The sequence below is a fragment of the Entelurus aequoreus genome, linkage group LG09 (assembly GCF_033978785.1).
Source record: "Entelurus aequoreus isolate RoL-2023_Sb linkage group LG09, RoL_Eaeq_v1.1, whole genome shotgun sequence".
In the NCBI taxonomy this organism is placed as follows: Eukaryota; Metazoa; Chordata; class Actinopteri; order Syngnathiformes; family Syngnathidae; genus Entelurus; species Entelurus aequoreus.
The window spans coordinates 45,182,093-45,195,993 of NC_084739.1; the positions used below are offsets into that span (position 1 = coordinate 45,182,093).

The following is a 13,901-nucleotide window of genomic DNA, read 5'->3' on the forward strand; positions in this document are numbered from 1 at the left end:
CAAATTGCTCGTGTTACAGCAGCCAATGCTGCGTCTACTTATAAGATGTCTATGGTTATAACGTCATTGCAAACACGGCAATCTGTTGCGTCCACTGCAGTTCGCTACCTTATTCATACTTTTTGTCAAGTGATTATTTTTAAGCAGGGTTGCATGAGGTACCTATACATAACGTTACGTTACTCAATGTATCACACACAGTAACGTAACGTTAGACGGCGGTCAGCAGCACCCCGTATTTTAGCCACCTACAAAAAGACAAACATAGTCAAATAAAGGTCAGTTAAAATGTATACTATATTAAGAATATGTGAACATATTGCATAGGGCCCTGACATCTAAAAAGTACAACTCTGTTCATTGTTTTGTTCATGTTTTTGTTATGTTTTTCATATGTACGCACACATCAACACACATACAGTATGAGATGAGATCAATGAGATAGGGTAAGAACAGGATAGAAACTGCTGTGGAACTAGTTACAATGCAATATGCCATGGAAATACATTGTTAACACTTTTGTGCAAATAAGTACAGTTGCACTTGTTTTTTCAAATGTGTTCATTCTGTAAAGGAATGAGTTAAATGTTTAAAATGCCTGGATAATAGTGCTATTATGAAGTGCAATGTCAGCACTATTTTTTTTCCTGCAATTTCAAATGCACTTGTTTTAATAAATAAATACAGCGTTTTAAAAGCATACACAATCTGTGTAAATATATTAGTCTGTGGTTAAAAGGACTTGAAAGGACTCGAAATTCAAAATGCAGGACTTGGGACTTGACTTGAGACTTTCCAGTCTTGACTTTGGACTTGACTCGGGACTTGCCTGTCTTGACTCGGGACTTGACTCGAGACTTGAGGGCAAAGACTTGAGACTTACTTGTGACTTGCAAAGCAATGACTTGGTCCCACCTCTGCTCTTAAGTCAACTCTTAGCAGACTTCTTAGGAGTAATTCTGAGAAGCTTGATAAGTACGGCCCCAGATCTTTTTTGGCTGCCCTCTAAAACAATCTGAATAGTGCAGATTTGATCGATTCAATGCCCAGAGAATAGCTGATAAATGAGAATATTCACAGAAAAGACCAAATCAAACAACTTGTTATTTCATAACAACCAACTACTTTATTCTTGTGAATATGCAACTTTTTTCTTGCAAAATTGTAACTCCATACTCAAATATATGTTGGTTTGTTTCATCTTTTCAGGGTGGTCCCTTTCACCCTCAGACATTAATGCCTGTTTCAAAAATAAAAGTAGAAATATATTGACATTAATGGAAATAAAAAGCAGAACGATAGTTAACACAGTAGTCCTTCATCCAAAGTTGTAACAACTTTAAAATTAACTGGTACTACGGCTTCTTCCCACCTCCAAAGACATGCACCTGGGGATAGGTTGATTGGCAACACTAAATTGGCCGTAGTGTGTGAATGTGAGTGTGAATAATGTCTGTCTATCTGTGTTGGCCTTGCGATGAGGTGGCAACTTGTCCAGGGTGTACCCCGCCTTCCGCCCGATTGCAGCTGGGATAAGCTCCAGCACCCCACGCGACCCCAAGAGGGACAAGCGGTAGAAAATTGATGAATGGATGAAGTCAGCTGGGATAGGCTCTAATTTACCCTTGACCCTAATGAGTGATATACTAGTATGAATGTTGAGTAGAAAAATAATGAATTTCGTTTCATAACCAGCAGATGGCGCCAGAAGTCCTTCTAACATACGGTATGTTGTTTGTGTGTGCAGCTGCCAAGAAAGCCAAAAAGAACAACAGAGCTTTAAAAAAACAAATATCCTCTCCTAACCTCCACAGAAAAGTCAAACCAGACAAAGTAAGTCACATTCCTCAGTGCATCAACACCTATGAATATATAATCATCATAGTTTCTCATGTTCACTAGTTGACTTGACACATTGTATACATTTATTATTCTTTTTCCAGCAGCTGTGCAAGGACAACACTCCTTTCACGTGAGTTGTTTTCACTATGCTGCCATTATCCATCCACCATTACTGTAAGCGGTGTCGAACATTTCTTTAAAAAGTTTATTCATGAAATGTTCATAACCTTATTCTCAACATTCCTAAAGTTAAGTTAAGTTAAAGTTAAAGTACCAATGATTGTCACACACACACACTAGGTGTGGCGAAATTATTCTCTGCATTTGACCCATCCCCTTGTTCACCCCCTGGGAGGTGAGGGGAGCAGTGAGCAGCAGCGGTGGCCGCGCCCGGGAATCATTTTTGGTGATTTAACCCCCCAATTCCAACCTTTAATGCTGAGTGCCAAGCAGGGAGGTAATGACTCCCATTTTATAAAGGGGACCTATTGTTGCAAATTAACTGTTCTCACCTATTGGCACCTGTTTTTGTGTATTTGGGATCTGCATAAGTCTCGAAAATTTTAAATCAAACCATGTGATATTTGTAAAACAATCTTGTCTTCCTTCATACTTCCTCCAAACGAGCTGTTTGGAATTTGCCCAATTTGTGATGTTTTTCCCAAGTGTGACATCAGCAGATATCTCCATATATGGTTAAGATTTACCCGAAGAGCTTTGCGCAAGTCTGCCATTGTAGTCCAATGTTGTAGTCAATAAGTTCTTTTTTTTTCTCCATCTTCTTGCTGTGGGGCAGACTGTCTTGTACATGCACATGCATCCTTCGCTGTTGTCATTTCTAATACAAAGTAGCGTAAAGTTCGAACTTATACCCGTCAGTAGACTCTCGCTGTAGAAACGCTAAAAACTGCAACATGGCTGACAGGGTGGAGACGCAGTCGAAGTGGACTGAAGAGATAGTCAGAAAAGGACTCTTAAGATGGTCTGTAAACATTATATATGCAACATTTTCAACAAAGAACCACCATTACATGTTATGTAGACCACAAGGAAGTGTTTTACATGTAGAAAGAAAATTATAGGTCCCCTTTAAGTAATTTTTCTTGAGGTGTTCTCACACCAGGCCAGTTGTTCTGTGCTTGGGTACCACACACCAATGTTTCACTAGCTAAAGCCCGTCATGTTTGGCTAATCACACAACTTCAATGTGATCGCCCCTTGTCAGTTGGTAATGATATAATGTATACATTTTATAATAGAAATTAAATACTGACCATATATGGCAATGCATATGGGAATCACCTCATAACATCACAAAAACATACTATCAATTGAAACACTGGAATATTACTCAATTGGAAAGCAAAGACACGACCAAGATTGTCATTAAGTGACTTAATGCTTTTTATCCAGTTAGAAAATATAAAAGAATCTCTCAAGGGGGTCTAGGGATAAATTATTTTTCATCTGGAACCCTTTGCTAACTTACTTTAATGGACTCAAAACTAAGCCTAATTAATATTCCCAAGAACTCAGTAATATTGGATTATGTTGACCCATCTAATTCAATGAAGACTACAGCTGTTATTTATTGTATACTTTATGATCACTATTTTTCCTTTTACTTGCCTACTTATTTTCTTTATTTTTCTGGCTTGGTGCCCACTTTGGTTTGTGGATGGAGGGGGAGGCCCTCTGCCCGTGAGTTTAGTTGACATTGTTCTAACATCACATGAGCATTGTTTTTGTAGTATGTCTTCTATTTACAGTATATATGTATGTACCATCTACCTCAGTGGTTCTCCAACTTTTTTCACCAAGTACCACCTGAGAAAACACTTGGCCCCCCAAGTACCACCATGATGACCAACATTAAATACATCAGCTTCGTAGGCTTGAATATTCATCCAAAATAAGGCAGTGGTTTTATTTAATAAGTATATTTAATATGTTTGGCCAGTGTAACATTACATACAGTTTGAACAGTAACATTGTGTTTGAAAATCCAATTAAGTGATTTTTTGGCGTACCCCTGAATAGAGCCTGTGTTCCACTAGTTTAACACAGTTTGGCAATCACTGATCTACATTATGTGTATACTATGATTACTCAATCAAAGCTCAGTAAAAAATATAGAAAAAAAGAAATTAAATACAAAGGCTCAAAATAATCCACAAGTCAAACCGACCAGTGACTATTTTTGTAGATTTTAAATCATGCAATTGCTCCTCTTGCAAGTAATTCATAACAACCACTACATTGCACAAAATAAATAATCAAAACGAGTCCAAATAAGAGTGAAGCAGCAGAATAGAAGCAATGAAACAAGCAAAAATGAATGCTCCTTATTAGCATAAGTAAACAATGCCCTTATAAGGACATGAGACTGGAATAAGCAATGCATTGTTGAGTTTGGATCCAATGTGGAATGTATTTACTGTACTCACCAATAATGAACAATCCTGACAGATGCCTGGTCGTCAAGCTAACGCTACAGCCACATTTCCGTTTGTTGTGGCGCCGTTTCATCTCCCCTTGTACGAGTCTATGTTTTATTTTTGTGTGGGGGGGGGGGGGTAAGAAAATAAATAAATGATTTTAAAAAAAACCTGCGTATTTCTGGGACGTGAATGCTGAATTTGTAAATATTAGATATTACCCGTACTCTAATAAGCGTTGTCAGCTACAACACAAAACTAAAGTTTTGTTCAAATATTGTATTACATATTGACCTACAGTGGATTTTGTTATCATCCTTAATGTATGAAACATCATATCTGTTGTTGCAGAGTGAGTGTTCAGAAAAGTAAGTGGGACAGTTCTCGCTCCCTGCGGTACAACCAGGATGCTCAGAGGGAGGAAGGTAAACAAAAACGCCGAGCCCTTTCAAGGCATTTCCATTTAACCTCAGATTTGTTCCCTTACCAGACCAGCGTCGTATGGCCGAGATTGTCAGCTACCTCACCAACATGCGCTTTGGAGGCCAGGAGCTGAACAAGGCCAAGGACACTAAAGAGGTTTGGCAAAAACTATTCTTACCAAGGAAGGAAGGAACTTTGTTTTATGAGACTCTTGAATGTGTGTGTGTGTGTGTGTGTGTGTGTGTGCGTGTGTGTGTGTGTGTGTGTGTGTGTGTGTGTGTGTGTGTGTGTGTGTGTGTGTGTGTGTGTGTGTGTGTGTGTGTGTGTGTGTGGTTACAGCCAGCAGGCGGAATCTACTCCCGACTGGAAGTGCAGTTCAAGAGCACCTCTCAGAGCAGACAAAGTTTGGACAAGACACCAAGGTAGGTCAAATGATGGATGAACTACAAACAGTATTTTCTTCTCTACTTATGGCGGTGACACACCCTGTAGTGAAGTGACATGCAGGAAGCATGTATGACATGTTCCATATTGATTAAAACCGTATTATAGCTATAAGCCACATGGGTCGTTCTCCACAAGGATGAGGAGGAAAAAAATAGATGCACCCAAAAGGGACAAGCGGTAGAAAACCGATGGATATTTATTTGCACCCACTATTGAAGCAAGAACTGCTACTTGGTTAAAAAAACAACATAATAATTACATTGGCACTTATATGTATTGAACTCAACATTGAATTTATCAGATGTATTTTTTTTATTGGCCATCGAAATTGAAGTTTCGAAAAGTTATTATTTTGATATTAACTATGTTGAATGATTAACAGAGCGACTATACGTACATTGTGTGGTACTTATAAGGGTTGTCAAAAGTATCACCAGACACCTGCTTTTTTTCAGTATTGTCAGTACCAAATACTGTGCACACACTTCTCCTCGTAGAGCAGTGTCACTTCTCGGCATTGAGCACTGTCTTAAAAAATACTTTTCATTTGTACAATTTATTCATGCAAGCCTGTCACAAATGCAGATTTGGTTCGCCCTCACTCATAAACAAATAAAAATGGCAGCGGTTCTTGAACTTTTACCAAGTACCACCTCAGAAAACACTTGGCTCTCTAAGTACCACCATGATGACCAACATTAAAGTATGCTACTGAGGTGTTATTTAACAAGTGTATTTAGTGTTTCAACACACAGTTTGAACAGTAACAATGTTTGAATATTTAATTAAGTGATTCTTTGGCGTACCACCAGATGGAGCCTGCGTACCACTCGTGGCAGAGTCTTGTATAAAGAGAGTATTGCCAACTAAACAACAGGCGCCATGACTGCTACCAAGGACGAGTGCGGCTGTGCCCTGATGCATGCAATTGCTGTCATTTTGACCTTAGTTTTTCTGACGAAAAGAAACATAATAATTTATCTATATCAGTGGTTCTTAACCTGGGTTCGATCGAACCCTAGGGGTTCGGTGAGTCGGGCTCAGGGGTTCGGCGTAGGTCAAGACACACCCGACTCATCGTGTAAATAAAAACTTCTCCCTATCGGCGTATTACGGACACGGCAACAGCAGAAGTCAGACTGATTTGCAGGTGTGTAATTTGTTGTGAGCTTATGCACTGTGTTGGTTTTGTTTTTTGAACAAGGTGATGTTCATGCACAGTTCATTTTGTGCACCAGTAATACATCATATAACTTTGTCTTGAATTTGAAATTTTTATTTTTTTATTTTTCACTAAAGAAGGGTTCGGTGAAATCGCATATGAAACTGGTGGAGTTCAGTACCTCCAACAAGGTTAAGAATCACTGATCTATATATATTTCTAAACATACTCCAGCTCATAAACATACAGCAAAACATGCTTTTATTTTGTGAAAGTATAATTTTGCAACATCCAGTGAGCACGATGCTGCTACATTCCTGCAGTGTTTCTTTACCAACAGGCACTCTCACACGCACCCATCGGCGCAATAAATGTAAAAAATACACAGAACGACCAAAAAAAATAACTTTTTACCCTCATTTTGTCAAAATCTTAATTAGCCTAGGACCAACAATCACGGAGAAATTGTGACTTTGTTGTGAAGTATGTAACCTGTGGTGTCTGCCTCTAATGTATTTGTAATCACTGTATGTATCACTCATTATGTAATATTCTGATCTTTCAGTTTTGTACCATGCTAAGTGAACAAGTACACTTTTGTAGTTATTTTCCCATATTTCTACACAATAACTCAGATATTTCAACACTGGTGAGCAGTAGAGAATTTGAAGTGATTTTTGGTCCAGAACATATTTTACTTTATTCATTATTGACTTATTTCTTTCCACTTTATATTGTATATTTTTTTAATAAGATTTCCGGTTCATTTTATCATCTATTATTCGCCCAAAATTTTGTTTCTTTTACTCTTTCAATGTCCGTCTATTTGTATTTGTGTTTAAGTTTCTCTTCCTGCTGCTACAGTATTGCATTATTTAATTTTTACTGAGATTCAAAGATAGTCTGTTTTTGTCGAACCCATCCATCCATTTTCTACCGCTTGTCCCTTTCGGGGTTGCGGGGGGTGCTGGAGCCTATCCATCTTTTTAATGTATTAATGTCTTCTGTTATTATTTGTATTATCTTCTGTGTGTTCTCTCCTGAACAAAAACGCACACGTTGTGTCGTGTGTTTACCTGGCACAAGGCGCTGTAATCGGTGGCTCTCCAGTGTTGACACCAAACATTCACTTCTCATACTTATCTTTTTTCCGGGTTGCGGGGAAAACAATCTGAAAGTTTTCCACAATACTCGCGGGTGGAGCAGCCCCATGCTGCATAACAGGATATTGTCACACGTCAATGAACTAACGAGGAATCACCTTCAAACACATAACATCAGCTCAAAGTTAGTAGCAGTCATGGCGCCCTGTTGTCACGTGACTGCCTTTTGACCAATTATTGAGCAGATTGCCTGAAAGTGAGTTGACCATACTCTCTTTATACAAACCCTGTTTCCATATGAGTTGAGAAATTGTGTTAGATGTAAATATAAACATAATACAATGATTTGCAAATCATTTTCAACCCATATTCAATTGAATGCACTACAAAGACAAGATATTTGATATTCAAACTCATAAACTTTATTTATTTTTTTGCAAATAATAATTAACTTAGAATTTCATGACTGCAACACGTGCCAAAGTAGTTGGGAAAGGGCATGTTCACCACTGTGTTACATGGCCTTTCCTTTGAACAACACTCAGTAAACATTTTGGAACTGAGGAGACACATTTTTTAAGGTTCTCAGGTGGAATTCTTTCCCATTCTTGCTTGATGTACAGCTTAAGTTGTTCAATAGTCCGGGGGTCTCCGTTGTGGTATTTTAGGCTTCATAATGCGCCACACATTTTCAATGGGAGACATGTCTAGACTACAGGCAGGCCAGTCTAGTACCCGCACTCTTTTACTATGAAGCCACGTTGATGTAACACGTGGCTTGGCATTGTCTTGCTGAAATAAGCAGGGGCGTCCATGGTAACGTTGCTTGGATGGCAACATATGTTGCTCCAAAACCTGTATGTACCTTTCAGCATTAATGGCGCCTTCACAGATGTGTAAGCTACCAATGTCTTGGGCACTAATACACCCCCATACCATCACATATGCTGGCTTTTCAACTTTGCGCCTATAACAATCCGGATGGTTCTTTTCCTCTTTGGTCCGGAGGACACGACGTCCACAGTTTCCAAAAACAATTTGAAATGTGGACTCGTCAGACCACAGAACACTTTTCCACTTTGTATCAGTCCATCTTAGATGAGCTCAGGCCCAGCGAAGCCGACGGCGTTTCTGGGTGTTGTTGATAAACGGTTTTTGCCTTGCATAGGAGAGTTTTAACTTGCACTTACAGATGTAGCGACCAACTGTAGTTACTGACAGTGGGTTTCTGAAGTGTTCCTGAGCCCATGTGGTGATATCCTTTACACACTGATGTCGCTTGTTGATGCAGTACAGCCTGAGGGATCGAAGGTCACGGGCTTAGCTGCTTACGTGCAGTGATTTCTCCAGATTCTCTGAACCCTTTGATGATATTACGGACCGTAGATGGTGAAATCCCTAAATTCCTTGCAATAGCTGGTTGAGAAAGATTTTTTTTAAACTGTTCAACAATTTGCTCACGCATTTGTTGACAAAGTGGTGACCATCACCCCATCCTTGTTTGTGAATGACTGAGCATTTCATGGAATCTACTTTTATACCCAATCATGGCACCCACCTGTTCCAATTTGCCTTCTCACTTGTGGGATGTTCCAAATAAGTGTTTGATGAGCATTCCTCAACTTTATCAGTATTTATTGCCACCTTTCCCAACTTCTTTGTCACGTGTTGCTGGCATCAAATTCTAAAGTTAATGATTATTTGCAAAAAAAATTTTTTTTTATCAGTTTGAACATCAAATATCTTGTCTTTGTAGCATATTCAACTGAATATGGGTTGAAAATGATTTGCAAATCATTGTTTTCCGTTTATATTCACATCTGACACAATTTCCCAACTCATATGGAAACGGGGTTTGTACACGACTGTGACTAGTGGGACACATACCGATACCACAGTTTGAGAATCACTGAAATATGGCATGTGTGTAAGTTTGGTGTAACTCCGCATCACAATACAACACATACACGCCTTTTTTGCCAGAGCCGAAATGATCTGTCATGCACTTTATGTTTAGCAAGTAGAAGTACATATTAAAAATGACAGATATGTATATCTTGCGTCAAACATTGATTTGCTATTCAAATTTGAACCGTAATGAAACTATTCGCCGCTTGAGTGACAGCAGAGATCCGCCACCACAAGCCCAGAGAGTGTACATTACCACAGCCAACAGAAAACTTTCAGAAGTGTGCAACCCAATTGTTATCGCTCGTGTAAGTGCTACAAACCAGAGCTGAGAGACACTCTTCTGTCATTTGGCAACACTTTGAACACCACTGCTTTACTTATTTGACCAAAAAGACAAAGTGTTTGTTTGGGGTATGGCTTTTTTTTTATGGCACATTGTCAAAATAAAAGAAACAAAAAAACTGCAAACATTCGGATAAAGAGCAACAAGGCTCGATCTAATTTGAATAAGCTGTAATATCAACACTAATAACAAATACAACACAGAGATTAGTCATTAAAATTAATGTTTGAGCCTTTTTATTAGCCTATTTCATTACAGATTACATGATGACATCACACTAACACCATATTGTAAGAGTATTAATAACAATGTTGTTTGTTTTATATACATGAAGGCTTCACACCACTGCTGGTCTTTTTAGAATGTAAACTCGTTGACTGTTTTTATTTATGAGCATATTTATAAGCACAGTATTGTTTGTTTTGCTTTACTGGGAGGCTAAAGGTCATTGCTGTTCTTTTTTCAATGTATGTTACCTCTTGGCAGCTGATACTCTGATCTAAATTCTGTGTTACAAGATTTTGAAGCACATTGAAACACTTGATATCAATGAAGTAGTGAAATGTATAGTTGAATCGTGGTATCAGATACAGTAAGTACCACAAATAAAATGAAAGATGTAGTAAATCAGTTATTCTGAAACTGTGGGGGTTCCATCTGGTGGTAAGCCAAATAATCACTTGATTTAAGTTCAGTGTTTTATTTTCCTATGTTCAAACACAGTGTTACTGTTCAAACTGTGTGTAACGTTAGAGTGGCCAAAAATATTAAATATACTTGTTAAATAAAACCTCTATCTTGTTTTTAATAAATACTTGGGCCTACTACACTACTGTATTTTAATCTTGGTCATTATGGTGGTGTACTGCTGTAAATAACACCCATTATTCAGTCTTGCCTTTTTTCTTTGATGCCTTGCAGACCTAAAATACGCTACGCTCAGATCCGGACCACTTAGAGCAGCAGGACTATGGACACTGATGAAGAAGATTGACCTGAGCTTTGTCCAGTCATCTAAAAAGGTTCTCCACGACCCCTCACCCCCACCCTGCTCCAGCCAGTCATCGCCTCTGCTACACTAAGGTGGTCGTGTCGTGTTTGTGCAGCTGTGCTCTGTCCTTGAAAAACAAGGAGCTCCCCGGACTTCACTAAACTGCTAGATTGTTCTCTTTGACTGCTGGAGCGCCTTCTCAAGTGGATCTGGACCATTTATTTTTGTACCGCATAAAGTGAGAGGCAGGCATCTAGGACAACATGACTTTTAGTAGTTGTGGGGCGTTTAGACGTGTATATGAACACATTAGTCTATTCACTGACCATTAACATCTACTCTTGTTGGGGTGTTGATTATTGAAGAATGGTGTCTGAGGTCAAACTACTTTCTGCGCTAAAGGAGCTGAGCTGCAACTTTAGTTGAATCTGAGGAAGAAAACAACACATTTTGAATAATTGATTTAATTAATCTATTTTTTTTTTTTTTTTATGTAATGCAAATCCTCCCAAGTCAAACAAGGAAATTCAGTCAAATGTCCACAATGTTGGCAAGTGTAGTCATGAATACATCGCTATTATCTTTTTGTCCGCTAGAGGGCAGTAATATGCCATTTCTCGGTCAACACATCAAGTTTTGACTTCCAATTTATAACTGCTTTCTTCACTTGGCATCCACAGGACCTGTGTGTGTGTGTGTGTGTGTGTGCCCTCGGACCCCAAATTGAATATGCAGCCTTTTAGCTATAGATATGCACATGTACAAATAACAATATGATTAACAGTGTATTTAAATAAATTAAATGTGTAAAGCAAAGACAACGTTGTAAAATTCTCAATTTTAATCAGTTCAAAAAGTTCACAACAAATGTAACACCTTGAGAAGGGAGACTGGGTACTTGTATACATTCTTTAACCTAATTTAAGTACTCTAGTATGTATTTGCTGTATGGGTTTATTTGCTCAGAACTCAAAACATAGGAATGAAAAATACAAAATTGAATGTAAACCCGGTTTGTTTTGTTTGCCATTTGTTGAGTAGGAATAGTGTCTTGTCCTGTATGGAAGTTCAATATGTTGAAAGCCATTTGAGGAGTTAGAAAGATGCAACCAAAAAGCCATAAATACTTCCGACAACGTCCTTTCAACGTCCCATTAATGGAGGCTCACAAGTGAGCAACAATCCTCTTAGAGGAAAACAAAAGCCTGATGTCGACTAGGCGACAGTATACACACGCACACACACACACGCGCACACACCAAAGAAACAATAGAATAAGAGGAAAAAATGTTCCCATGGTATTAAAGATGCTATACAATTGGGATGATATGCACAAGTTTGCATTCCTTACAAAAAGTGTTGAAACTTACTCAGGTTACACACAAACCATGAAAAAACGCTGACTCATCAACTTAGCATTTCCCCAAACCTTCATTCAATAGCCGTTCGATTCACATTCTCCCACCGAAAACCTCACCGCCACGATACAAGCCTGACGCAGACTTAATGCCAACCCTGCCCGGACCGTGCGAATATACAATATTTATATATCAACAAATGTAAGGGAGACGGAAGGAACAACAAGACAAGATGGTTAAAGTGTCCTCATCATGACAAAAAGCAACTTGTGGAAACATACTGGAGAAAAAGTCTGAGTACAAAAGGTACGTGATGCAAAAGGGCCACATTGAATCATTTACAGTTGTCTCCGCTGAGGGGGCGGAGCTGTCCATCACACTCGAGTGCCTTTCTTGGGTTGTGTTTGCCGTGGTTTGTTGTTCGGTGTGTCCTGTACACTTCCATGGAGCCTCAGTCACACATCTCCTCTGGGATCTCGTGTGGGTTGAGGATGCCAGGGACTGACATTTGGATTTTGTGTTTCTCCTCCTGAGCCTGACGAAGCGACGCTTCCCGCTCCTCCAGGAAAAGGTCAGAGGTGTCCTCGCCGGCGAACTCCTGAGGAGGAGCAGACAAGCTGGTTAGATGACGGACTGTCTCTTCTTTGGTTTTACTTTTTTCTTGATTGCTGCTCAGTTAGCATGATGACACTCGTAGGCATTAGAGAAATCCCCATACAATTCTGCTATCCGATTTGGGGCCGATGTCAGCAAAACAAGTATCGAATTATATCGACTTGGATCTTACACAGCAGCTACACAACAGCTAAGCGCACAAGCTTGATGTATGTAATTAGTGTACTTAGAACACCATTGCAGCCCAACTACGACATTTGTCAATATAAACAAGTATCAAATAATTATAGATGCATATTACTTACACATACAAAGTCTCCAAGACAGAAGCATATTTTGAATGTATCCAGTAACAAACGTGTCTGCATTATTACAACTTACCGCGTGAACTTAATTATTGTGGTCACTGGATGTTGCCAAAAAAACAATTACCAATAATCAAGACAGTGATCTGGATCACCCCCAAAAATCTATTCACTTGTTCCTTATCCCATTTCTGACATTTTCTGAGTTATTCGTCAAAATCTGCCTATATATTTTTGAGTTACGTTACTAACTATCTAACGTCTGGCGGTGGCAAATAAAGCTCCCTTAAATGTGCAAATATTTTGTGTGGTTGCTAACAATCTACAAAATTAAATTAAAAGGGTGCATTTTGTAAGAGTCAAGTCAAGGTTAATACTACCATGTTATTTTGAAGACTACTTTGCATTGAACAGGAAGTCACTATGTGCACGTTTTAATGCTGTGTAAGTAAACAGTAGTTATGAGAAGGTGTGTCCAAACTTTAGGCCTCTACTAATGTGTGTGTGTGTGTGTGTGTGTGTGTGTGTGTATATATATATATATATATATATATATATATATATATATATATATATATATAGAGTACAGTTCCATTCAATGGATTTTCTTTTTTTTCATGACTATTTACATTGTAGATTGTCACTGAAGGCATCAAAACTAGGAATAAACACGTGGAGTTGTGTACTTAACGAAAAAAGGTGAAATAACTGAAAACATGTTTTATATTCTAATTTCTTTGAAACAGCCACCCTTTGCTCTGATTACTTTTTTGCACACTCTTGGCATTCTCTCGATGAGCTTCAAGAGGTAGTCACCTGAAAGGGTTTTCACTTCACAGGTGTCATAGGTTTGATGCCTTCAGTGACAATCTACAATGTAAATAGTTATGACAATAAAGAAAACGCATTGAAATAAGAAGGTGTGTCCAAACCTTTGGCCTGTACTCATATATATATATATAT

At 38.6% G+C, this 13,901-nt stretch overlaps 2 protein-coding genes across 7 annotated transcripts in view; one reads left to right on the forward strand and one right to left on the reverse strand.

The window, feature by feature from the left end:
- Window positions 1-13,454, forward strand: part of sanbr (SANT and BTB domain regulator of CSR) — a 36,653-nt gene extending 23,199 nt beyond the window's left edge. The window contains exons 15-20 of one of the 3 annotated variants that reach the window (XM_062058829.1): window positions 1,748-1,833; window positions 1,944-1,972; window positions 4,632-4,705; window positions 4,771-4,859; window positions 5,043-5,125; window positions 10,591-13,454. In XM_062058829.1, coding sequence (XP_061914813.1) covers window positions 1,748-1,833; window positions 1,944-1,972; window positions 4,632-4,705; window positions 4,771-4,859; window positions 5,043-5,125; window positions 10,591-10,627 — 398 coding nt within the window. In that variant the 3' untranslated portion in view covers window positions 10,628-13,454. The remainder of the gene's footprint in view (window positions 1-1,747; window positions 1,834-1,943; window positions 1,973-4,631; window positions 4,706-4,770; window positions 4,860-5,042; window positions 5,126-10,590) is intronic. The other 2 variants (XM_062058827.1, XM_062058826.1) reach the window with 2 other exon arrangements.
- The window catches only part of xpo1b (exportin 1 (CRM1 homolog, yeast) b), a 55,760-nt gene continuing 53,338 nt past the window's right edge, over window positions 11,480-13,901 (reverse strand). For all 4 annotated transcript variants that reach the window (XM_062058824.1, XM_062058822.1, XM_062058823.1 and 1 more), the window contains exon 25: window positions 11,480-12,616. In XM_062058824.1, coding sequence (XP_061914808.1) covers window positions 12,470-12,616 — 147 coding nt within the window. In that variant the 3' untranslated portion in view covers window positions 11,480-12,469. The remainder of the gene's footprint in view (window positions 12,617-13,901) is intronic.